Source organism: Chinchilla lanigera, unplaced genomic scaffold, assembly GCF_000276665.1.
Source record: "Chinchilla lanigera isolate Chin_1 unplaced genomic scaffold, ChiLan1.0 scaffold00018, whole genome shotgun sequence".
NCBI lineage: Eukaryota > Metazoa > Chordata > Mammalia > Rodentia > Chinchillidae > Chinchilla > Chinchilla lanigera.
Window position 1 is genome coordinate 16,690,997 of NW_004955419.1, and position 25,724 is coordinate 16,716,720.

The 25,724-nt window shown below is 38.1% G+C and overlaps 1 protein-coding gene across 1 annotated transcript in view; it reads left to right on the forward strand.

Moving 5' to 3' along the window:
- Svep1 (sushi, von Willebrand factor type A, EGF and pentraxin domain containing 1) overlaps window positions 1-25,724 on the forward strand; it is a 183,615-nt gene that overhangs the window by 101,186 nt on the left and 56,705 nt on the right. Inside the window, exons 21-35 of the mRNA XM_005382738.2 lie at window positions 1,050-1,146; window positions 3,470-3,583; window positions 5,183-5,296; window positions 6,124-6,325; window positions 9,617-9,774; window positions 10,625-10,826; window positions 13,050-13,225; window positions 17,425-17,549; window positions 18,569-18,692; window positions 19,461-19,631; window positions 20,578-20,751; window positions 21,209-21,328; window positions 23,566-23,742; window positions 23,950-24,034; window positions 24,646-24,837. Of these exons, the coding sequence (XP_005382795.1) occupies window positions 1,050-1,146; window positions 3,470-3,583; window positions 5,183-5,296; window positions 6,124-6,325; window positions 9,617-9,774; window positions 10,625-10,826; window positions 13,050-13,225; window positions 17,425-17,549; window positions 18,569-18,692; window positions 19,461-19,631; window positions 20,578-20,751; window positions 21,209-21,328; window positions 23,566-23,742; window positions 23,950-24,034; window positions 24,646-24,837 (2,231 nt within the window). The remainder of the gene's footprint in view (window positions 1-1,049; window positions 1,147-3,469; window positions 3,584-5,182; window positions 5,297-6,123; window positions 6,326-9,616; window positions 9,775-10,624; window positions 10,827-13,049; window positions 13,226-17,424; window positions 17,550-18,568; window positions 18,693-19,460; window positions 19,632-20,577; window positions 20,752-21,208; window positions 21,329-23,565; window positions 23,743-23,949; window positions 24,035-24,645; window positions 24,838-25,724) is intronic.

Genomic DNA, 25,724 nt, shown 5'->3' on the forward strand with positions numbered 1-25,724 from the left:
GTTTCCTTCTTATGAATGTTCTGGAGTGTAATGCTTGGAAACTAATTTGTCTGTCACACACAGGAGAACTACTCAGTGTGAAACTTTAATCAGTCGTATGAATCCTATAAAGGAACATGTATTTGGTCATGACTTCTCATAAGAACTTTCAAAAAAATGCAACAGTAGATGCTCCAAGTACCAAAAACTGGGAAATTTCTCCCAGCAACTACTGTACAAGAATTATACGTACAAGAGCCTTTGATTCATTAATAATTAATACCACACACATAACCCATCTTTGAAAAAGGGTATTTGGCTTCGCCAATGGCCTTTGCTGAATAATATGAAGAACTACTCAACTTTCATGAAAATCATTTATATATTTTTGCCAACAAAATTAATCATTTCTTAGAATAACGTGTTTTTAAAAATTAAAAGCATAACTCATGAACATAACTAAATAAGTTGTTTCCCCTTTTAAAAACAGAGTAGTTGTTAAATCTGATTATTTTGGTAGATTCTGTGATTACTCTGATTTCTCTTTGTTTAATGTCATGGTTTCTTTGGGTTTTAGTAGTTTTAGTGATAACAAGGTAATATTTATTATTCCAGCTTCCTAAAAACTAGTCTTAGAGTCTTATAAGTCATGTTTAAAGCTTAGCCGGTTGGAACCAGAAATTTGTTGGTACCCCTAAAGCAGAGGCTCTCAAACCTCAGGCATAAGAGAATTGATCTGATAATTAAAAAAAAAATGCATAAATTCTATTCCTATAGATTCTGGCCTGGGTTACAGTTCTGTCTTTTGCATATTTTAAAAACATTTCATATGAATTCTAACTGGAAGCCAGAGTTTAGGAATATTACTTGGGTTCACCAGAGCATCACTCAAGAATAATATATCTTGTTTGTGTCCACGTACGTCAGACAGTGGTCAGAGTAGTGTGAGTGAATTAACCTGGAACCAGGAGACAGCTGTCTAGTGCTGCCACCTCTGACTGTCTAGACAGGACCGCTTTGAAATAAATGGATGTTTTGTCTCTCATGCATGTTTTCTCTGCCACTGGTAGGTTTTCCATGAATGTTTCTTAAACCCTTGCCACAACAATGGGACCTGCCAACAAATCGGGCGTGGTTATGTGTGCCTCTGTCCTCCTGGATATACAGGTAATGCAGAGGAATGTAAATTTTAATATTTTATATGAAATCATTGTGTCTTGCTGAATAGAATTTAGGAATATTAAAAATGTATCACCTGAGATACAACAGACTATATCAGTGCAAACATATTTAGCTTAACAAAGTATACATACCTCAGAGATGGGGTTTTGGTTTTTGTTTTTTTGGTACTGGGAATCAAACTTAGGACCTTGTTCTTGCTAGGCAGGCGCTTGTGCCACTGAGCTACATCCCCAGCCCCACAGATCTGTTTTCTTTGCATGTTTTTGGAGGAAGAATAAGCAATCACCTTCTGTATGAAAAACTGACATCATAACTCACAATATAAATTGGAATACAGTTCTGGGAGTCATATCCAAATTATCATCCTAACACAAGTTAAATACATGGCAGCATAGAATAGATCGTCCAGTGTAAACATTTTTATACAAACTCCTGGTTTCTCTCATCTGTGACTGTGATTTGTTGCTTTGTTTCTTCCTGGAAACTATGCTCAGAAAAACAATATGGTTTTGAGCTTAATTATGTACAAATTATGTTTCTTTATAGTGTGGTCCACATTACTGCTGAATCCAGACACATAATTTTAAGAAGAAAGGAGCTATACCTTTAAAATGCCAATTAATTTAAAAGAATTTAACATACCTCAATTTTCTTCTAAACAATTCTTTTGTATTTTTTAAATTTTGTGCAACCAACTTGGAAGCTTTTAATGAGAAAAACAGTGTTAAGGAAAAAACCACCATAAAATAAGCAGAAGGAAAGCTGGAAAACAAAATACAGCCAAAGGCTAGCAAGAATGCTGACATCCACTTATTTTGACTGTGTGTGTGCATGTGCTTGTGTGTGTGTGTGAATTTTTCTAAAAATTTTTGTCTTGACATTATATGAGAAATAACTGATCTTATCTGAAAATTCTATAAATGAGTGGTGACAGAGATCATAATGTATGATAGTGGTTTGTTAAAGCACAGGCCACTGGACCTCAGAGATTCTGGCAATGCCAGAACTTCTGATTCAATATTCTGGGGTACAGCTTGATAATTTCCATTTCTATTACATTTCCAGGTGCTACTGACACTAGTATCTAGGAATCACATTTTGAGACCCCTATATAATATCTTATTGAAGAACCTGGGTTTCCAGCAGAGCTAGCCAGTAGAAAGTTTGCATACATCCTATGGGAAGATGGACTGTGCTCCAGGTCACCTGGCTTGTGAGCTGAGATCTGGCAGGATTTAGCTTGTCTTCTCTCCTCTGCCAGGTGACCTTGGCAGCAAGTGTATATAACTTCATATTTTTTACTTTGGAATTAGCATACAAAGGGTGATCAAACTATTCTATGGTGAATGTTTAAATTTTTTAAATTGTCTCCAGGCATGGTGGTGCACACCTGTAATCCCAGAACTTGGAAGGCTAAAGCAGGAGGATTGTTGTGAGTTCGAGACCAGCCTGGGCTACAAAGTGAGCTCAAGGTTGGCCTGAACTGCATAGCGAGACCCTGTCTCAAAAAGACAAAAGTAAATAAATAGATAAATAAAGTTTTAAATGATTACAATGAAAGACATATTACTATTAATTTCCTTCTAAACAATTTTCCTCTTTGAACACACTTACCCCATCATTCTTACCACTTTCTGAAACAGGTCTAGAAGTCTTTCATGAAGGTCTTCAGAAGGTGTGATAAAAAATACAGTCAAGGCTGCTATCATGTGCCATTCAACAGAAAGATTTATCAAAACACTGTGGTGTGTCCTCATTTACCGTATTCACCCGATTTGGCACCATGTGATTTCTGCCCATTCCCCCCAAGTCACAAAGATCAAAAGATAATTGTGTTGAGCTCATTCAGGACATGGAGGTACCCATGACTGCGCAACTGAAAGGAAAGAGGACTTCCAGAACTGCTTGTGAAAGTGGCAAGAATGATGGGATACAGGTGTCCAAAGGGAAATAAGAGAGAGAATTTTGAGGGGGACTAATGACAATGTGTCTTTTACTGTGTTACGGTTTTTCAGTTTAAATATTCACCATCTTTTTCAAACACATTTCATCGTTCCTAGCTCCAGCTTACACTTTGAAGCTTTTCCCCCGTCCCTTTTTCTAATTTGGGATCTCTTACTATCTTTTATGTATTCCTGTGAAGTCCCTAAAGCTGTTCAGAAATAGTGCCTGCATTAAATACTTAACCAGAGGGCAGCCCCTTTGGCCCCTATGCATTTAGGTTGAGATAAATACTTGAAATGATTGAGGTTCTGTTTGTGTTACTTCTTCTCTTTGATTGTCCTTCAATGTTTGGTTTGCGTTTTAGGCTTAAAGTGTGAAACAGACATGGATGAGTGCAACTCGCTACCTTGCCTCAACAATGGAATTTGTAAAGACCAAGTAGGGAAATTCGTTTGTGAGTGCCCATTGGGTTATACAGGTAAGGGACAAGTCTCTTGGTTTTACAGCATAAACCTTGGAGTCATTCAGATTTCATCACTGAGGTACATTTAAAATATATTGTTAGGATATATTAATAAAGTATTGTAGATATACTGTACAGGCATGATTTTTATTATTTAAATACATTAGGAAAGTATTGTTATGCTATTACATAGGGAGAGCACAGCACCAGTTTGGCCATATGAAATTGCTTGAGGTTTATAAAATAGGCAGAGCTCATCTCATCTTTGCCAACTAGATGTGCAACCTTGGATGAGTCACTGAACTTCTCTGAACCTGTTCTGCATGTGTAAAATTGGCCCATTTACTAATATAACATATAAATGCTATTTTCAGACTTTATGAATATACTGTAGAAATTAAAGAACATATATAAAGACCAGTAGAGTACTAGACATATAGTGTGTTCTTTCCTACCTCATTACTAGTTTATTGAATTTATGAAAAGTGAGTACTTACTTCATAGTGCTCTGTGTGTGTGTGTGTGTGTGTGTGTGTGTGTGTGTGTGGTGTAATTATTACTAACCCTGGACTTTAATCACTTGTATTATTATGGACTAATTTCCTTTTACCTTAAATGAATGCATATATTTAAGTGTATATTTTATTTAAGTCAAAGTTGAAACTTCCAACATCTTCCTCACAATACAGTTCAAAAATACTGACTTTACTGTCAATTGTCTTATTCAGTTTTGTTATAATTATTATAACATTGATAATATATTCTTATAAAATATACTTTGATTTGCTATCTTACAAATAATAACATCCTCATAGTATTATTATGGAGTGCACTGAGATAATCTGAATCCTCTAGCATTGGACCTAACTCTAAAATTATTATTACTAAAAACATACCTGAATATATATTTAATTCATATGAATGTATAATTTTCTATATTTTAAGAAGTTCAGTAAAATCTTAAAAATATTTCAAAACAACTGGGTTCTAATAACTTTATGGGAGCATCAGGAAGGAGAGGAGAGGAAAGGGGAATAAAAAAGATCAATATGTAATAAGTGTATGTACTAGTTCCCCATAATAAATGTTATTTATGTATCACAAACATATTCCAATAAAATTTTTAAAAATACTAACTTTATATTCTAAAAATAATTTTCATCAAGAAACAAAATTATTTCACAGCCTAATTTATGATAATAATCATTTGAAACAAGTTATTTTTCCCTTTCTGGAGTGCATGCAACCATGATAGCCTTAGTTATATGGGAAGATGTATTGAGTTTATATAATAAAATTACATTTAATTCAGGAGTTTAACTCGAAAGTTTGGATAGAGGGGAAATTTTGAACAATCAGGATAGACCTTGAAAATCTCTTCAGTCACCTGTTAGGTAGACTGAACAGGTAAGTTTCTTGCTTAAGTTTTGCAACTCAAAGATTTGAAGAAACACTTCAGTTCACTGTATTTGGCTAAGAATAAAATTTTCCACAAACTTATTCGCTAGGATTTCTCATTGTTCAATTGTTACACACAAAAAACGTGCTCAGAAACTATTGGTCTTAAAGTCCTTTGGGTTTTCCCTAGCTCAAATACTCTGTCACTTTTTGCAGGTCAGCTATGTGAAGAAAATATAAATGAGTGTAGCTCCAGTCCTTGTTTAAATAAAGGAACCTGTGTTGATGGCGTGGCAGGTTATCACTGCACCTGTATGAAAGGATATATTGGTAAGACATTTCCATTCTTCCTCCATGGTTTTGGAATATTATAGGGCCGGGGATATAGCTCAGTGGCACAAGTGCATGCCTGGCAAGTGCAAGGTCCAGAATTCGATTCCTGGTACCAAAAAAAAAAGAAAGAATATTATAAAGCACTAGAAACTATAACATATAACTATTATTTTTGGATTTTATGAACATACTGTAATAAAGCAAAGAAAGTCCTCAATTTGAGGAAATGTACACTGAATAAAATGTGCAATTTACTCTTAAACTGTTCAGTAAAAGGCAGTATTCTTGTGTATGTGTGTGTATTTGTGTGTGTGTGTGTGTGTGTGTGTGTGTGTATGTGTTAAGGGAAACTTTCAAGAAAGAACTAAAGACAAATCATGTAAATATTTACCAATGGATGTAAATGAATGCAAGATAACATGTTCTGCAAATGGATGCAAAATAATAGTTTAAAACACATACTGAATTAGCAAGGAAAAAGTCCAAGAAAGGAAATGGCCAGTGTAGCATAGAGACAAAGTCAAAGAAATAGAAAAATTTTCATAGACTTACTAATTTCATTTTCTAACATGATCTCAATTAAATGCTCATTATTAATTTTAGTTTCAGAAAGAATCTCAAGAGAGCAGATTATCAAAAATCCAGTTATAAAATGATTCACAAAACCAAAGCTCATTGGATCTTGAACCAGTTTGATAGGTCAGTGGCTCTGCAACCTCCTTTCTAGTCATTTAGAAGCAGCATCCTCCAGGAAGCCAGGGCCTTGATCAGTTTCTGCAGAGGGTTAACCACTGGGGTTCTTTCTCTTCCTCATCTGTCCCCAGGCCCGCACTGTGAAACAGAAGTCGATGAATGTCAATCAAGCCCTTGCTTTAATAATGCAGCCTGTGAGGACCAAGTTGGAGGATTCTTGTGCAAATGTCCCCCTGGATTTTTGGGTATCCGGTGTGAGATAAACATCGATGAGTGTCTCAGTCAGCCGTGCCAAAATGGAGCCACTTGTAAGGATGGCGCCAGTAGTTTCAGGTAAAACACCAAGTCTAGACTTCATTTTCTTGACTGTTCAATATTTCTGCAATCTTTCTGGAAGATTACAGCAAGTCCCAAGTCTTCTGTTTTCCATTGCTAGCCCAAGGACAGGCTATAGTACAATCTCTCAATCACTAGAGGTAAGGCTGGATGGACTAAGCCCTCGGGAAAACCTACAATTTAAAATAGCCACCTATTGTGTTTTAATTTTTCCAATGTTTCTGATGTGTAGCCTGGTTTGGAAACCTCTGCTCTACACTTGAGAAGTCATAAAAGATGAAAGAAAATACAATTCCAATGCACAAAAGTAAATAATACCAACACTAGACAGACCCATATTTTCAAGTGATTTATATTGTAGCTGAAATTTTTACACTGTGTAAAATTAAAATGGATTTTGCAATCACATTTTTAGTGCCAATCTACATTCTATATCCATGATGTTCATTTAGTTTAGTAACCTTTCATTCAAAAGAAACTTGAGTATAAACAAATAAAATAATAAAAGCTAAGCTTTTGTGGCTGAAAATAGTGTGGGAGGGAAAGAAAGACTTTATTATTCTGAGGAAACTTTCTATAGTGCCAGTAGAGCTCAGTTTGAAAACTAGCCCCTCCTGGGGCTAGTTTACGGAGACGCATATGTTGACAAGGTTGTTGCAAAATAAGAATCTCTTATAGTAAGTGGAATCACAGTTTGGCAATGTCAACAGAAACTGAGAATTTGCATTCAGAAACTGAGAAACTGCATCTTTACGGAGCCTGCTCTGTTCCGCCCCTCTCCTTATAGGCAAGCTGAGAAGACAGTACTCTTGCCTTGTAAAAGACTGTTCTTGCTGGCAAAACCTTAGGAAATGTCATTGTTCTCCAGATGCTGCTGGTTCTATAAGTTTACAAGAGTTAAAAGTAAAGGAAAAAAAAGCTTACCTCAAGTGCAGCATTTCACAATCCCCTTCCAGACTGGCACCTGCCACTACCATTCTGCCATAAATAGCCAAGGCACATGGCAGAAAAAACAGGAAAGCAGTTTTGTCAATGAGATATCCACTCTCATGTGGAAATTAGGTCTTATCAAGGCAGCATTATTCTCTGTGAATGCTTTACATTTTCTGGCATTTAGTACCTAACCATAGGCAACAAAAAATTTTCAAATGAAAAAGACTTCCATGTTATCCCTAGAATTCAAAGCAATGGATGAATGTCAAATTCATCTAAATCCTAACTAGAGGAAAGGAGTAGATAAAGTTAGTTCATAAGGAGTGTAGCTTGTTGACAAAATGAATGTAGTTCAGGGGTCAGAATATGGTTCATCCTAATGATATCAAACATTGGCAGATAAAGATGAGCAAATTTCTAGCCAAAATAGTTTACTCATCTTCAGATCCATACCAAAAAGGTAATCATATTAATGTGCTAGCGCTCTGTTCTCTTTAATTACACAATTTTTAAGTCATACAGAAATTACAAACAGTAATCGTCACACACCTAGCACTGTGATTGTCAAATCTTAGTATTTTGCCATATTTATTTCACATCCTTTGTTTTAAAGAAGTTCAAAAGATAGGGCTGTATTAGCTCTGACCCACCCATTTATTCTCTCTCTCTCTTCTTCCTTCCCTTGTCCTTCCCCAGTGGTCACCCCTGTCCTGAAGTTGGTATACATCTTTCTCATTCAGGCTTTAAACCTTACTGTATATGTGACTGCTATAAGCGCTATATAGTTTTACATGTTGCATGAGAGGTATTGCACTGTACATAACATTATAGAATTTTTTCACTCAACATTGGTTTAAAGTATGGTCAAGGTAAATACATTTGACTCATTCATTTATTTCAGTTGCTGCTTAACATCTATTACATGACAATATTATGATTTATTTTCCCATTCTTTTCTTTATGGACATTTAGAATGATACTTCTATGAACACTTGTTGCATCTTTTGCACCTTCTGCAATAATCTTCTAGAGAAGATGTCAAGAAATGGGATTTGGGGCTCTGGGAATGCAAATTCTCAGTTTCTGTTGACATTACCAAATTGTGGCTCCACTTACTATAAGAGATTTCTTATTTTGCAACAACCTTGTCAACATTTGATATTGCCATTTCCATTCTGATGGTTTATATGATTTGTTGTATACTACAAAAGTGCTGTATGACACACTGATTGAGAACAAGTTTCAAAATCCCACTCCACTACTTAGTAACAATGGGACTTAAGCAAACTACTTAGTCTTTCTGGCCGTAATTTAACACATCTGTAAAATGGGAATAATGCTAGTATCATACTATTATTATTATTATTATTGTGACTATTATTAGTAGTAGTAATAATACTAATATTAGTATTAGTAATACTAGTATTACTCCATTTCTATAAAGATTGGCTAAATACATAGAAAGACATTGGAACAATGTCTTTCAAAATCTGAATTTTGTGTGTGTGTGTGTGTGTCTTTTTCAGACAGGGTCTCTCTGTGCAGTTCAGGCTGGCCTTGAGCTCACTTTGTAGCCCAGGTTGGTCTCAAACTCACAACTATCCTCCTGCTTCAGCCTCCCGAGTGCTGGGATTACAGGAGTGTGCAACCATGCCCAGCAGAAATTCTTGGAAAAATATTAAAAATTCAGGTTTTGGCCAGGTGTGGCAGAAATTCTTGGAAAAATATAAAAAATTCAGATTTTGGCCAGGCGTGGTGGCACACTCCTGTAATCCCAGCACTCAAGAAGCAGAGGCAGGAGGATCATTGTGAGTTCGAGACCAGCCTGGGCTACAAAGTGAGCTCAAGGCCAGCCTGAAGTGCATAGTGAGACCCTGTCTTAAAAAGACACACACACACACACACACACACACACACACGACAGAATTTCTGTTGGAGGGGCTGGGGATTTAGCTCAGCGGCACAGTGCCTGCCTGGCAAGCGCAAAGTTGTGAGTTCGATTCCCGGTACCAGAGAAAAACAAAAAAACAAAAAAACAAACAAACAAAAAAAAAGAATTTCTGTTGGGAGAGAATCCAAAAAATGTAAGTAATATTTCAATTAAGTAATATTTCACCAGTAAAATTACCTTCCATTTTTATTATAGTCATTGTTATTATTATTGTTTAATACTATTGTTTCCAATGGGTTTAATCAGATGAACTGGAAAAAGTTATAAAATGTTGTTTGAATAAGGAAAATATATTTCAGCATTTCAATTTGCAGTCTTTGGAGACAATGTTACCATAAATGGGAGCCACCCTGTAGCACTTCTCAGCAGCTATTCTGATCATTACCACGCTTTGTTTTCTTTAGGTGCCACTGTGCAGCAGGCTTCACGGGGTCACACTGCGAATCAAACATCAATGAATGTCAGTCTAACCCATGTAGAAATCAGGCCACCTGCGTGGATGAATCAAACTCATACAGCTGTAAATGTCGGCCAGGATTTTCAGGCAGCAGGTGTGAAACAGGTAGATATGAATGAAATGTTATTAACAACAGTACTAAACACAATACCATGACAACAATATCGATTTTTACCTGTTCCATATATCACCTATAGACCAAAAACCACTAGGCACTTTGTACTTCTTTAATCTTCAGATCCATCCAATAAACTAGGTGCTGTTATTAATGTCCTCAATAGCACAGATGAGGAAACTGAACTTTAGAATTGTATGAGGAAGTGGAGAAAATGCAGTTTAATAGAACTCTGCTATGTATTTGAAAAGGACACTTTGATAAGCTATTTGACTTAGGAGATGAGGCTCCATGTTTGAGAATCAGTAGGTCATAGCTGAATTGCTTCCTTGTGAGACAAGGTAATCATAAATATATGCAGTCTTTTAGCTGTAGGATGTTTGTTTTATTGAGTAGATTTTGCAGATTTGGGGTAGAGCTGAATTGCTCATGAAGTAAGGAAAAATCACAGCCTCAAGGAGGGGCAGGTGATGCCTTTATGCTTATCAGCTACTTTCTTTCAGCGTGTTCTTTCCTCTTCACCAAGTTCTTCTAGTCAGAATACAAGTGTGCTTTAGTGTCTCATTTGTAGCAACATCCCCATTCTGTATCTCCTTACAGCTACTCCCGATCTCTCTGCATCCTTTCGTAATTGAGTGTTTTGCTATATCGTATACTCTCTGGTTATTTTATTTAAAAGAATGGGAAATATATTTTGTGAATTATCTTTAGTTTTTAAACTGCTTCTCAGGGAATCATATTTATATTTTCACAGTATTACTGTTTTTGGACTGCTTACTTTCAACAATTAGAAATGCCTCACAAGTGCCACCGTCTGCTCACCTTTCCTCTTTGTTGCAGAACAGTCTACAGGTTTTAACCTAGATTTTGAAGTTTCTGGCATCTATGGGTATGTCATGCTGGATGGTGTCCTTCCATCCCTCCATGCTGTAACCTGTGCATTCTGGATGAAATCCTCTGACACCTTCAACTATGGCACACCCATCTCCTATGCACTTGAAGATGACAGCGACAATACTTTCCTCCTGACTGATTATAATGGGTAAGCTGAAGTTCAGGAAGGCTGTGGTTAGGACCTGTTCTTGGAACCAACTTAGAACCTTATGCTGTCAAGGGCTCAATTCCTCACACTGGGGATGCAGAATAGGGTAGCAGTCAAGGGACTGGGTGCTACATCGTGACAGCTGGGTAACAAAAGTCAAGTAGAACATCTGGACAAGTTCAGTAAAAAGAAAATGTTTTAGTGACAGTTGTTTACACATGTCTTGTATTTTATTGCTTACTAAGTATTTTCACATGTACCACTTCATTTGATCTTCACAATGACCTGAGGAATTAGCATCCCTTTTATAGATACTAAAACAAAATTTCAGACAGACTAATCTGACCCAAATCTCACACCCTGCCAGGGGCAGAGATAACTCTCAAACCCAGACGCTAAGACTGATGTTCATTCTTTATAAAACAGGACCTCCAAGGGGTAAGGGAAGAGCCACTAAGTTGGGCAGGACTTCCACCACTGATCATCTGTCCACACTACTTATTGCTGGGCTGTCCACTGTCTTGTCCTCTTGTGGTCCCTTTAAGGCCACTGACCTTGTCCACATATTCAGTCCTGACAACGATGTAGGTCTCACCCTTTAAGGCCACTGACCTTGTCCACATATGCAGGATTGACAACGATGTAGGTCTCACCTTCAATCTGGATTGACTCTGTGGTCAACACATGGGATTTTCCCTCAAGTTCATCCACCCTGCTGACCTCTAACAAGCAGGTCACACCTCAGAGACACACAGCTCTCTTTCCACCCCACAGCCCAGGGAGTTTCACTATTCTAGTAGAAATCTCCCATCCTCAAATGTTCTTAGCGGACTTGAGCTTTAAGAAAAAAAAAAAAACTTTCAAGAGGTTTGCAAAATCCCTCATTGGAGATAAAATGCCTACTTGAATAGAGAGAGGAAAATAATACTGGAAAGAAAATAATACTGCAAAAGTATTACCTTTCTACAAACATCTTTAAATGCAGTGAGAAGATTCTGGGAGAAGTACTCAATGAATTTTTATCTTCCTTATCAACTTTCAATAATCATTTCTTTTTCTCCATTTGCTTCTGAAAAATTTTCACCCTAGGCTAATATCTTTCTCATTTCCTTAAGCGACATGATTGTTGGAAACTTCTGCCAGTTGACTACTTTTGCTTAGTACTAATCATTCATTTCTTTGGATTCAGATACTTTCCCTACCATATAACTATTTGGCAGTTGTTTTAATTCATTTGGGCTACTATAACAAAGTACTATAGATTGGGAGGCTGTAAACAGCATAAATTTATTTCTCACCATTCTAGAGACTGGGAAGTCTGAGATCATGGTGCCAGCAGCAGGTGAGGGCCTTACTAATTCACAGCCTGTCCTTGCTGTGTCCTCAGACAGTGAAGCAGCAGGGGATTTACTTGGGACCTGTTTTACAAGGACAATAATTCTCTTCATGGGGGCCCACCCCCGTGATCTGTTCACCTGTAAAAGGTCCATATCAGTGTGTGTGTATGTATATGTGTGTGTCTTTTGTTTGTTTGGGTTTTTTTGTTTTTGCAGTACTGGGGATTGAACCCAGGGCCTTTGCAGTAAGCTAAAACCTCAGCCCCTTTTTTCCTTATTTTATCACTTTTGTATTTATTTATTTAGAGAAACAACTAAGTTGCAAAGTTGTCCAGACTAGGCTTGCATTTGCAATCCTCCTGCCTCTCTCAGGCATATGCCACCATAGCCAGCAGCCCCGTCTCTTAACATCATTACAGGTGGGTAGATCTTAATATGTGAATTCTGAGGAAATACAAAACATTCAAATTCTCAGGCCATGACAGAAGCCATGAAACACACTGATCTTCCATGGGATAGCTGAGGTTTGTGGTTAGTCATAGGAAGCACACATTCTGGAGGACAGATATGGGTCTGACATTTATAGAATTCTACTGCTTTCACTCTTCACTCTCTTTCCAAACTAGCCAGGTGGTAAATTCTCTAAAACTGGATAATTCTCTTGGCTCATCTGAAAAATTTTTCCTACCCCTCAGTGTTTAAGAAAAGCGAAATTTCCAAATGAGATACAATTAAGTGGAATTATTCAAGCAGATGTGCTTCTATGAAATATGGCCATGGGTTTACAGAGTACTTTACCCAGAAAAAGACAGAATAGGAACATGCCCCACAGAAAGGGTTGCAACATAGGACTGATGACTGTTCCCTGGAATCTTTCTCTCTCCAGCTGGGTTCTTTATGTGAATGGCAAGGAAAGGATAACAAACTGTCCCTCAGTGAATGACGGCAGTTGGCACCATATTGCAATCACTTGGACAAGTGCCGGTGGAGTCTGGAAAGTCTATATTGATGGGAAATTATCTGACAGCGGCAGCGGTCTCTCTGTTGGGACAGCCATCCCTGGTATGTTTAAGCAAAATGAGTACAATTCTGTTAGATTCTAGAGGTACTGTGCATATGTGAACATCAACCTTGCTTGCTTTGTCGGTCTTGTTTCCAGACAAAAATCCACAGTTCTCTCTCCTTGATTATTCAGACTGTAAGTTACTAGATGCTTTTTTGTAGGGGAGCTGTATGACACAGTGTAAGAAACACCTTGAGGGAGGGGTCTGTGCTAATACTACCAAGGAGCATGCTGAACTGAAACCTGCTAAACTGTCTTCTATGAAAGAAAAAGATTAATTGTTGGATGGGGGGAGGGTTTATTTGTTGTATGGACTTTGTTTTGTGATCAGCATACAAACTATCCCACTGTGAGTAGCTGTTCATTTTTTGTTCACTTTGTCAAATAGAACTCAAATTCCTCTCTAAAAATACTTTAAAGGCTGGGGATATACCTCAGGGGCACGTGTGCATGCCTGGCAAGTGCAAGGTCCTGAGTTTAATTCCTAGTACCAAAGAAAAAGGAGTTAAAAATACTTTAAGGTAAATATCCAGAAAGTTTTAGTTAAAAGTGCAAAAGTATTACATAGCAATGTTTGCTCCATGTAGATGCATCTGTAGAAGAACATTGTTCTCCACGTTCCTCATTTGTTTCAGATACTAAAAATGGTACCTGAGAAAAGAAAATTAAACAAAGATGGTTCAACTTTTAAAAATTAATGTAGTCTGAAAGTAAATTATATCAAACTAGGATAAATATACGAACAAATATAGTTTAAAAGGTCTAATATTCATGAAAATGTGACGATATTAACTTTGTAAAGCATCAAAACAGATCTTTATGTTTTTTAGAAATTATTGTTCATGTGTATTATTTTTAATACTAAGAAAGCCTTGGGGATCAAACAACGGTTGATTTTATTTGTAAATGTAAAGCATACATACAAGCACCTGCTCAATGGGTCAGGCACCTGTATGGGCACTGGAAGTCCAAGGGTGAGCAAAAACCACGTAGGTCGTGCTCCCTTGAAGCATTCAGTGTGGTGGTAGAATGAGGTATCAACTCCACAAACACACTAACTGACACAGACTTTCAAGCTGAGGTAAGCACTGTGGAGAAAGGAGTACTGTCCCATAACTAAAGAGCTGATTCAAATGAAGAATCAACGAAGTGTTGGAGAGATGTCCCTGTAGAATTCTCAAGGAAGATCAGGCATTAATGAATAAAGGGGACTGCTCCTCACTTAGAGGGTTAAAAGAAGACTGATGACTCTGGGATGCAGACTGAATGAAGGAATGAGGAGCATGAGGTTTGAACGAGGTCATGACCAAACCACAAAAATCCTTCTATGACAGATGAAGGATTGAGGTTTACAGCTAAAATGAATGGGAAGTTACTGACAGGTTTTAATATGGCTGTGGTAGATGGCAAGCAGGGGAGCTTAGGTATGATCAGAATGAAGCAATAGGGCATTGTCTTGGTTACTTTTCTCTCTGTTGCTGGGACAAAATGCCCGAGGGCCAAAATTAGGGACGGAAAGGTTTACTTAGCTCACAGTTTGTGGAGGTGTCAGTCCATACTTGGCTGGCTCCAAGGCAGGGTGATGTGGCACAGGGGCAACACTTCAAGGCTGCAGAAGACAGCAAAAGCAGCAAGAGCTAAAAGGAGGGAAACATGCCTCTTCTCCTTCCTTATACTGTAAGCAGGATACTGCCTCCCCCAGGGCTGGTATAGCACTCTTACACCATCTCCCTGCCCTCCTCTTGCACAGGATGAGGATGTTTACAAAGTAAGGACCCTGGCCCCCTACTGAGTCAAACTTCTAAACTTCTCAAGTTGACACAGTGTATCAACCATTACAGGCATATGTCAACAAACCCTAAACAGCAAAGAGGTCTTTAGCCAGAAGACAAAAGGATACACTATTGAAGAGAAATCCCTGAAAGTTAATTTTAGAACCAAAAGAAGGATTTGCTATGCTGCTACTGGGAGAGAAACTCGGAATACATGAAAAAAAAAACAAAGGAGGAAGAGCTCTTCCTTAACCCTAGGATGATGGAAGAGATGGATGAAGCACACAGATGTTGGGATGTGCAGCCACACGCTAAATATCTGTCGAGAGCCCACCCAGGCCTCAGGGCAGACTCTGAGTGTGGCGGCTGGAGAAATGAGAGACTCAGAGGGGACGTCCAGCTACACAGAGACATACATCTTTGTTTGTTGTGGGGAAAGGGGACAAAGGAAACTCATGAGCTTTAGGGAACTTAGGTGATGAGGATGATTTATAAAGGCATAGACTGAGGAGATTCGTTTAGAAGAGTGGGAAAGGGAAACAGGCAAACTAGGAATATTAGACGTCATTAAAAGTAGGAGTACTGGAAGATGTATATAAAAGTTTTTTTTCATGATGATCACATGAGTTTGACAGAGAATAGTTATTGAATTGCCACTTTAGAGGTAAGGAACGAGAGGGGCTCATAAAATTGAAATGACTCTTTCAAATTGCATTTCTGGGGGCTGGGGATTTAGCTCAGCAGCACAGCGCATGCCTGGCAAGTGTGAGGTCATGAGTTCGATTCCCCGTACCGGAAACAAACAAACAAACAAACAAACAAAAAGACTAAAGAAATTGCATTTCTGGATATTAATTCCTTTGACCTAATGTGTCCTCCTCATTGTCCCTCTGCCTTTTTTACTTCAGTGAGCACAGTGATCCTGTTAGGTTTTGGCACTATTGAGACACACTGATGCAGATAAAAACAAGCCTTTATTGCCAGTGCAGGAGGGTTGCAGGAGATTGCAAGGACCCTTAGAGGAGGGCGATGGGGAATGGGTTTTTATTGGGCTAGACTGGGGGTGGAGTTAGTATGGGCGGGTGATGTGTCCTATCAGGAGAGGATTGGAGGGCTGTTGGCATGCACGAAAAGGAAATGGAAGTTTATTTTGGAACTAGAGGAAGAACATAGAAGTTAGGCTTGAAGGGACACATTGTCATTTTTGGGATCATATGCCATGTTGGATCACTGCCACGTGACAGAGATTCCTGTGGGTAGAAACCCATCAGATACACTTCCAGAAGCATCAGGTACGGCATCTCTGAAACTAAAACACAAAGAGGTATTGTGATCCTAGGCGCCAAGATGGACATTCGCAGTACTAACCACAGACACCATCTTACTCTTAGATTTTGCACACTACTTCATCTAGAAACCTCATATCTCATTCTGTGTGATATTAACTCTGACTCAGTCATCAAGATCCAAGTCCAAAAGTCTTTCCTGATCCCTGTTCTTCTATCTGAGTCACTTTCTCACCCCTGGAACAAAATACCCAACACCCACACCTTAAAGGGGGAGAGAATTATTTTGACTCCATGGCAACGTGCTAGTGGATTTAGACAAACCTGTAGCAATGGAGAGAAATCACCTAGTAGGAAAAATGACACCAAATGGGACAAAACTGCCACCCCTCAGTCATGTACCTGGCAGGAAGGAATCCGGGAGATCAAACTTCTCTCTTGTCCCCCTTTCTCATCTCAGACTGGTCATGCCATTGACCAGCCACAAGCTGAAGCGAGAGGACAAGAAGTTGGCCAGTGCAGCTCAGAGGGGACAACCTTTGGGACACAAAGAGTAGAAAAGGGAGAAGGTGGAGCTGATGGAGCAAACACAGACCACCCAGGACTGCTAGGAGGGACAGTTTAATGCAATAAAATAGTGAACAGAAACATGTTACAGGAAGTCGCAGGAGATGAGTACTGCAGCTTCCTTTGCATTTGCCAAATAGGAGGTCCCTGGCAATTTAGAAGGCTCCCTGAAATTGAGGATAGAAATTTCAGAATTATGGCATAAGTATAAGGGAAATGAAGTGCAGCTGCTAGTAGGCTGCCATGGAGGGAAATTTTCTAGAACAAAGCAAGCAAAATAGGACTTATCTATTTTGTTGGCATAAATCTTATATGCACTATATGTATCATCTGCAGTTTTTACAGTGACATATCTGTAAATGCAGTGGAAGAATCTAAATCATGTCCAACTATTTTTAAAATTGCTGCACAAATTTAATTTAAGTTTGTATTGCTAAAACATGCAATAAAATTACATAATTTAGCTTTTTAATAGTTTTCTTTCATACATTTATCCTTTCCCTAAGTTAGCATTTCAGGAATAACAAACCATCAGGCCAATTTTCCTCCTTTTTTTTCTCTCTCTCTCCATAGGTGGTGGTGCATTAGTTCTTGGGCAAGAGCAAGACAAAAAAGGAGAGGGATTCAACCCAGCTGAGTCTTTTGTGGGCTCCATAAGCCAGCTCAACCTTTGGGACTATGTCCTGTCTCCACAGCAGGTCAATTCCATTTTCAGTGTATGACAGTAATGAGATGCAAAGGTACAAACCTAGTAAAACTGTGAACAGCCTAATGATGACGTATCTTATTGTAAGCCCTTGGTTGTCAGAATTTATCACCTGCATAATTAGGTATTAAGGTCTAAGTTAGGTAGAAGTTCTCTGCAATCATTTTTAACGATCATCCTTTTCTGGTTCCTTGTGGCCATTTTAACATTTTATTGAAAATGACTATTTCCTAAAATCTTGTGATTTCAGAGCTGGAAAGAATCTTGGAGAGTAATACTTCCAATCTCTCTGGTTGAATATTCAGAAACTTAGGAGTCTTGCAAGGTTACCCATAGATACCGTAGCAGCAAATAAATTAGTGGTTAAAGCCAGTCTGGAGTCAGACAGCCCATGTTCAAATCCCATTTCTACCACAGATTCGATTTATGGGGATGACTGTGAGCATGTTGCTTCATCTAAGTTTCAGTTTTCTTATCTATAAAAGACAGAAAAATAGAACTACACCACAGACTTCTGATGGGATTGAACAAAACAGTGCATCAACTTGTGGTGGTGTTCAGCCCTAAGCAAGGGTTGGATCAATCTTCACTCTTACAGTTATGGTGGCAGAACGTTTTTCTATGTCTGTTTCCTCCCTCTGTGTCAGAGGTCAAAGACAGAATGGAAGGGGGGGACAATGAGCCCTCTGTAACTCGTTACCAAACCTCAAAGCCCTACTAAGAAACTCTATGCATAGGAATTCAAATTTTCATCAACAGCGACTTTTTTAAAAAGAAAAGATGAAAAAAAAAAAAAACCAATGAGTTTAATGGGAGAGAAAATGATGGCGGTCAGACTGAGGAGAGGAAAGAAAATCTTCCCATTGCTTCTGAAATCATACCATGCAAAAGACTGCGTCCCTTCACTTCCAACCTCAAAACATTTCCAAATGTTTTAATGGGACTAAATAAAATAATCCCATGTGGGTGGTAAAGTAACACTTCTCTAAAGATGGCTTTTTATCATTTCAGGTGAAATCACTTGCTACATCCTGCCCAGAAGAACTCAGTAGAGGAAATGTGTTAGCATGGCCTGATTTCTTGTCAGGAATTGTAGGGAAAGTGAAGGTTGATTCCAAGAGCATATTCTGTTCTGGTAAGAATTTCCTTCTTCCATCAACTTCATCATCTCTTGGCCACCCTGGAGTTCTTTAGCAAAGGGAATAATTCAAAATTCTCCAGTAGTCAAATCATATGTACCTGTTAATCCACTCCTTAACATTAATTCATACTTACTTTATGACCATCCAAAGACTTCTCAAATATCGATATATATTCTGTATGATAAGGTACAGACTAATTGAGAAGAAAAATTTGACAAAGATTAAATAGGATTATGCAGATAGGTTTAAAGAAAGAATACAGTTTTTTTTTTTAATTGTCTGCTGAAGTTTTATCCTCTGCTTGACATGGGTGGGGTATTTTTTCATTTCTTTTTTTTCCAGTAGCTGTCCAGGAGCAGGTAAAACACAGAGAAAAGAAGTGAACATCCACACACTGTGTAGTACAACTCTGGATGACCAAAACTGTCCCCTAAAATGCAGTATATTTAAATGAGCTTCTTAAAAGGTCCAGGAATTTATGGTTTTTGATAATTTACAAGAACATTTCATTAATTTTCATGACATGCCATTTGTCCCTTTAAAAATATTCAGCAGACTTTTGTTGAAAGAGGGAAAATTTTTGACTCGAAAGGTTTTCCTAATAATTTTGCTCATGGGAACTTGTAATAATTTGTTTGTGGGAACTTATTTCAGTCTCAGCAGAGTAGTTCTCCCATGCTGGTACAAAGTAGGATTTGATGCCTCTAGTTGCTAGTACTGGTGCTATGTTCCCTACAAGCTCCTGCTTTCTTTGCCCTCAGATTGCCCACCTTTAGACGGATCGGTGCCTCATCTTCGAACAGCATCAACAGATCTAAAGCCAGGCTCCAAAGTCAGTCTGTTCTGCGATCCTGGCTTCCAGATGGTCGGGAATCCTGTACAGCACTGTCTCAACCAAGGACAGTGGACACAGCCACTCCCTCGCTGCGAACGTGAGCTCCCTTCGTTGAAGGCACTTCAGTGGCTCTTCAAAACTTTTGCAACCATGGACATTTTGTAGCAGTGCCAGACAAAAGCTAAATATTTCCCAATAGCAAAGAAAGCAGATATTCGTTTGAGTCCTTTCTTTGTCTAAGGAGCTGTGTGGGAGGTGGGAGATGAAGACAGCGAGACCTGTTGTAAATGCTTCCAAGGTAGCACAAGAAGCTGAGTGTGAAAGAGAGACAGTCTGGGTAAGCTGCAAGTCCAGGAAGACAAGGGTCATTGCTGGGACAATGGGGGCAGATAAGAAGCAGTCTCTTGAGCTGAGTAGGTCAGTTCATTCATTTACTCAACAATCTTTAAAGTACCTACTGTGTGCCAGGCACTGATCTACTTCCTAAACATGCAGACACTGGGACAAAAGGCCCTGTCCTCATGGTCTACATTTCCGAGAAAAGAGCCAGAAAAGTAAGCACATATAATATTATTTATTTATAGTAAATAATAACGATAAGCATTAGAAAAATAAATCACAGAAAAATGCAAAGTGAAGGGACTTGGTGGAACCAAGACTACCATTCTAAATCAAGAATCGCCCGTAACGTGACATGTATTTGTGTTTCTTATTCATGTACTTAACTACAGAGCAAACTCCACAAGGAGGAGTTTTGGCTGGTCCGCTGCCATAACTCCACCACCTAAGATGGTGTCTAGTGAGTAATAGAACCCTGTACGTGAACGGATGGCACAGCTACTAGGAGCCAGATAACACGCCCCATGCTGAGGCCGTACGTGTGTTCTAAGCTGCTGTGGCTCCTGCACCACTCTCAACCCAGTGTTTGTGTACCATAAAAATTCCATGCTTACCGGGACATCATGAAAGTAGTTTAATGTGAATAAAATTTCCTCGGAGCACTTTGCTCCTAATTAGCTGTGTTCTTCCTGGTCACATTTCAGGTATCAGCTGTGGGGTGCCCCCTCCCTTGGAGAATGGCTTTTATTCAGCTGAAGATGTCCATGCAGGCAGCACAGTGACCTACCAGTGTAACAACGGCTACTACTTGTTGGGTGACTCCAGAATGTTCTGTACAGACAGTGGGAACTGGAATGGCATTTCCCCATCCTGCCTGGGTGAGATGAATGTTGGCGATTGCTATACGGGCTTATTCTAGCTCTTTGGAAACAGCTACTGTAAATTCCTGTGGCTCTCGGCCACAGAACTCTGTCTCTTCCCAGTAAATTCTAGGCAAGCCGTCATGGCAAAACAACTGTCCCTAAAGAGGCCACAAATATCTTACCTTTTATTAGGCTTAATATTAAGTCTCTCTCGAACTATCCCTCTTCTTCCACTTGCCCATCTATAAACTAAAGAAATAATAGCTTTTCTGGTGTATCTGCTATGTAATTATGACATACATAAATTTTATAAGAACAGAGTAATATGTTAAGAGATAACGATTTAAAACTAAAAACAAACATTTGGTACATAAAAATGAATGAACTGGAATATTTGTACAATGAAAAACAAATGCTTAATGGTTGAGAAAAATGAATCAACTTGAACATTTGTAAGCCGTCTCTTTTTCAGATGTTGATGAATGTGCAGTTGGGTCGGACTGTAGCGAGCATGCTTCTTGCCTGAATACAAATGGATCCTACATATGCTCCTGTATCCCACCATACACAGGAGATGGCAAAAAATGTGCAGGTAACCAGTGTCTGCATAATCAGAAATTCCTATTTCAACTTTTTATTAGAGTACAAATTTAAAGTATGTGAATTTAAAGTAAGACAATAGTTTTAAACGCAAGGAGCATATAGTTTGACAAGAAGATAAACATCTTTTAAAAGACACGTAATTAACAACAGAAAGTATTTTCAATTAGCATTGTTTCTCCCCATCTCTGTTTCTGAAATACACAACTGAGAACCAGCTATGTTGCCAGGATATGGAAGAAATATCTCCATAGCACCAGAATAATAGAATGGATGCAGAGATATAATCAGTGGCTTCTCTGCCTGTCTCAGAGCCAAGGAAATTCTCCAGCGTATCTTCACCATTAATATCCTTCCTCTGTTTCTGTCATGCAATTATATCATTGAAGAATGTAGACATCTTGCTGTGCCACATTTCTGATCTTGCAATAACTTTGATAATGCTGGCCCATATCTCTACCCACTGATTTATTTCTACATATATTGTGAGAAGTAACTACCAGAAATCAATAAGATCGAAAGTAAAGAAGAACTTAAAGTAATGGGTAAGTCATCTGGCTATAGGTCCCCAAGATAAAGTGCTGAAATTTGAACAGAGGAAAAACAGTACCAGGAATTGTACATGATATAGAGATCACGTTTCCCACTATAAAACACACAGTGGGGGAGATAGAGCTGAAAAAGTGGTGTACTATTTAAGAACAAATTGTGAAGCTTGTGTAGAGGAGTGCCTGATTAGATACATTTCTTTTTTTAAAAAATATGAGGAAAAATAAACAAAATTAAAAATATAGTAACTTTGCATAAACATTCCTGCTCAAAGAGGGAATCCTGAAGACTCAGAATATGGCAATAAAAATGACAACACAGGAACTACTGTAAAAATCTCAAGAGACTGCTTATGCACAATAAGAGACAAAGAAACATCACTTCCACTTAAAAACGTGTTTAAATACCAAGTCATAAAGAGAAAAGACAATTAAAAAAGGGAAGAAAGACAAACATTACTGAAAGAAAAGCAAATATGTTATATTGCGAACTTTGAAACAGGCTTGCCACTGGGTGAGACTATCTATCTAGACTAAATAGATATTTTAAATTTGAGTTCAAATTTCATATAGCTGTCGTAATTATTATTGAAATAGAGCCAGGCACAGTAGCACATGCCTGTAATCCCAGCACTTAGGAGGCTGAGGCAGGAGGATCACTGTGAGTTCAAGGCCAGCCTTGGCTACATAATGAATTCAAGGCCAGCTTGAACTACATAGTGAGATCCTGTCTCAAATAAATAAAAACAAAAATGAGTAATTTATTATTGAAACAGAAGATAAACTGTGCAACAAATATGAATTAACAGTTCTATTACCAGAGATAGATGTATAGGAATGGTAAGGAAATGTAGGAGATTGGTATAGTAGGTGAGTTAATGAAGGACTTGGAGTATACTTTTAATCTACTTGTGTATATAGTGAAATAAAATGTAAGTTGATGAATGTTTTCAAATGTTTGTAATTATATATATAATTATATAACTTATAATTTTATATATATAATTATATAATTTATAATTATAAAGCCATGCAACTTCCTTGAGGAAATAGGAGAATTATTAACACAGAAGAGAGAGTAGATCATCTGTTATCTCACTACTGAGAAATACCTACTATTAGAAATAGGAGATAAAAGCTTTCTCTTTATGCTGTTTGTTTCTCTTTGTGCTTCCTATAAATAGTTCTCTATTTTTAGTTATTTCATATAACATTATGTGATGTATATGTTCTTGTCTTGAAACCTTGAGAACATGGTTTTAATTCTATGCTCTGGCACCATCATTGCTTCCCCAATTTAAAAAACTGCATTTTGGTCCAATAAATTGTACATTTTATTAGTTGCTATTGTTTAAATGCATATTAAATGTATTTTCTGAGCTGGATGTAATGGTGCACATCTAAAATCCTAGCATTCTTCGAAGTGGTGGTATGAGAATCACAAGTTCAAACCCAGCCTGGGCAATTTAGCAGCTTAGGGAGACCTTGTGTCAAAATAAAAAATTTTAAAAGGTTGAGGATGTAGCTCAGTTCAAAGGCCCCTGTATTTATCTCCCCTCAAAAACTTTTCTCTCAGGATTTGCACAGACACCTTAATTGTAGTGAAATTCTTTTACTGTGAAACTTTTCATGGCTGTGTGAAAGCCACTTACTATTCCACAAAAACTTTCTTTGTTTTAAGAACCCATAAAATGTAAGGTCCCAGAAAATCCAGAAAATGGCTACTCTTCTGGTGAGATATATACAGTGGGGGCTGAAGTTACGTTTTCCTGTGAGGAAGGATACCGACTGAGGGGAGTAACCAAAATCACCTGCTTGATGTCTGGAGAGTGGAATCACCCAAGACCAAATTGTGAAGGTATATTGAATTAATTTTCATGTGACCGTGTTTGGCAATTCTAGAGCATTACATATGGTAAGTGTTATTTCTATCAACATTTTTTGTTTTGAAACCAAATATTAGTCTTATGTTTAAACATGACAGGCAGAGCTGTCTGTCCCTTGAGCATTCAGGGGTTTTTGCACACACATTCTTAGAAAAGCCACGTTTTTTCTCTCCTTTCAGCTATTTCCTGTGGTGAACCAGCTATTCCAGAAAATGGTGGCATTGATGGATCAGAATTTACTTATGGCAGTAAAGTGACATACAGGTCAGTGTCTAAAATTAAAGCTACACGGCAGAAGTTGTTGATGACATGCCATTACTGGTATAATATTGAGAGAAACGACCCTGGAGCATGTTTTTTGTCTGGAATTAATTGAATGAAGTGTAGTGTGACGAAGTCTAATCCAATAATTCATTGGCAGTCGTAGCTAGAACCCTTTAATCCCCTGAACCTGTCATTGCCACTGCACTCCCTTGAGACTTCTTGAGGGTGGATGTCTTGGAGGGAGCCACTACTGGCCATTGATTGCTCTTGGTTATCAGTGGGCTTTGATTCCCAGCCTGACAGCTCAGGGACTTGGGAAACACACAACATTCTCAAAACAAGGATTTTCTGTTTACAACTACTGATCCATGATGCAATCTGGAGAATCTGGAGACAAGCCAAATTCTTAAATCTGTTCTCTATTTTTACCAAACAAAATTCCTGTGGGATAAAGATGTACATTTTCAACCTTGAAATAAAATTTGAAGCATTGTTTCAGTAAGAAAAAAGAGAAATTTTCCAGTATGCATAAATTCCCAATATTTTAAAGGTTTAAGGTACAGATAAAACTATGCAAAATAAAACCTATAATTTTCCTTTATCCCCTTCAGGTGTAATAAGGGCTATACTTTGGCTGGTGATAAAGAAACATCTTGTCTTGCTAGTGGTTCTTGGAGTCATTCTAACCCTGCGTGTGAACTGGTGAAGTGTTCGAACCCTGAAAGCATAAATAATGGAAAATACGTTTTGAGTGGGCTCACCTACCTGTCTACTGCATTATATTCATGTGAGAGTGGATACAGGTAAAGTGTGTAGATACTGGTCCAGCTTCCTACAGTATCTTCTTGTTCATTGTTTACTCTGTAGGATTCATTTGTATGTAACTGGCTGGCTTTGAAAACAAATTTATAAATGTAAGGGTATTCTCAAATTTATGCGCTTCCTGAAAGCTAGCTTATGGTAAATGTCCAAGAAAATAGTCAGCCCGTGACCCTCAGGGTCCTTGTAGGGCAACTGCTTAAGCATTCAGACTTTCAACATGAAACAAAAATTGTTTGTGAAACACACAAAATGCTTTTGTGATGGATGCTTTTAAATAAATAGCTTATTACCGTGTTTATACTCAACATTCCATAGGATTGCATTCTAAAAAGCATGTGAAAGCTGGACATGGTGATGTTCACCAGTAATCCCAGCACTCTCAGAGGCTGAGGCAGGAGGATCACAAAGTTTGAACTCAGCCTGAACAACTTAGTGACTTAGCAAGACTCTATCTCAAAATACAAAATAAAGAGCTGGGAGTGTAGCTCCCTGCTGGATTCAATACTCAATACAGGATGGACAGAGAGTATATGTCAAGGTAAGGGCGTAGGTTCTCAATAGTGTAAGAGATTAATTTTTTGTTTCACATATTTTTATTAGCATGTACTAATTATGCACTTTGATGGGCGGTGTTTGGGCAGATTTGAACATTCATATATTTTGATCATTTTCATCCCCTTATTATCCCTTTGCCCCTCCCTACCCTCTCACTTCACATTAGGGGAGGCTTCAGTGTGTAAAATACATTTTGATTATATTCGTTTTCCTGTTACTCTAGTAACCCCTCTACCCCCTCTTATTCCTTTTCCTTTCCTCGTATCTAATCGTCTCTGTTTTGCTTTCATGTCGTCTTCTTTAGATTCTGCAT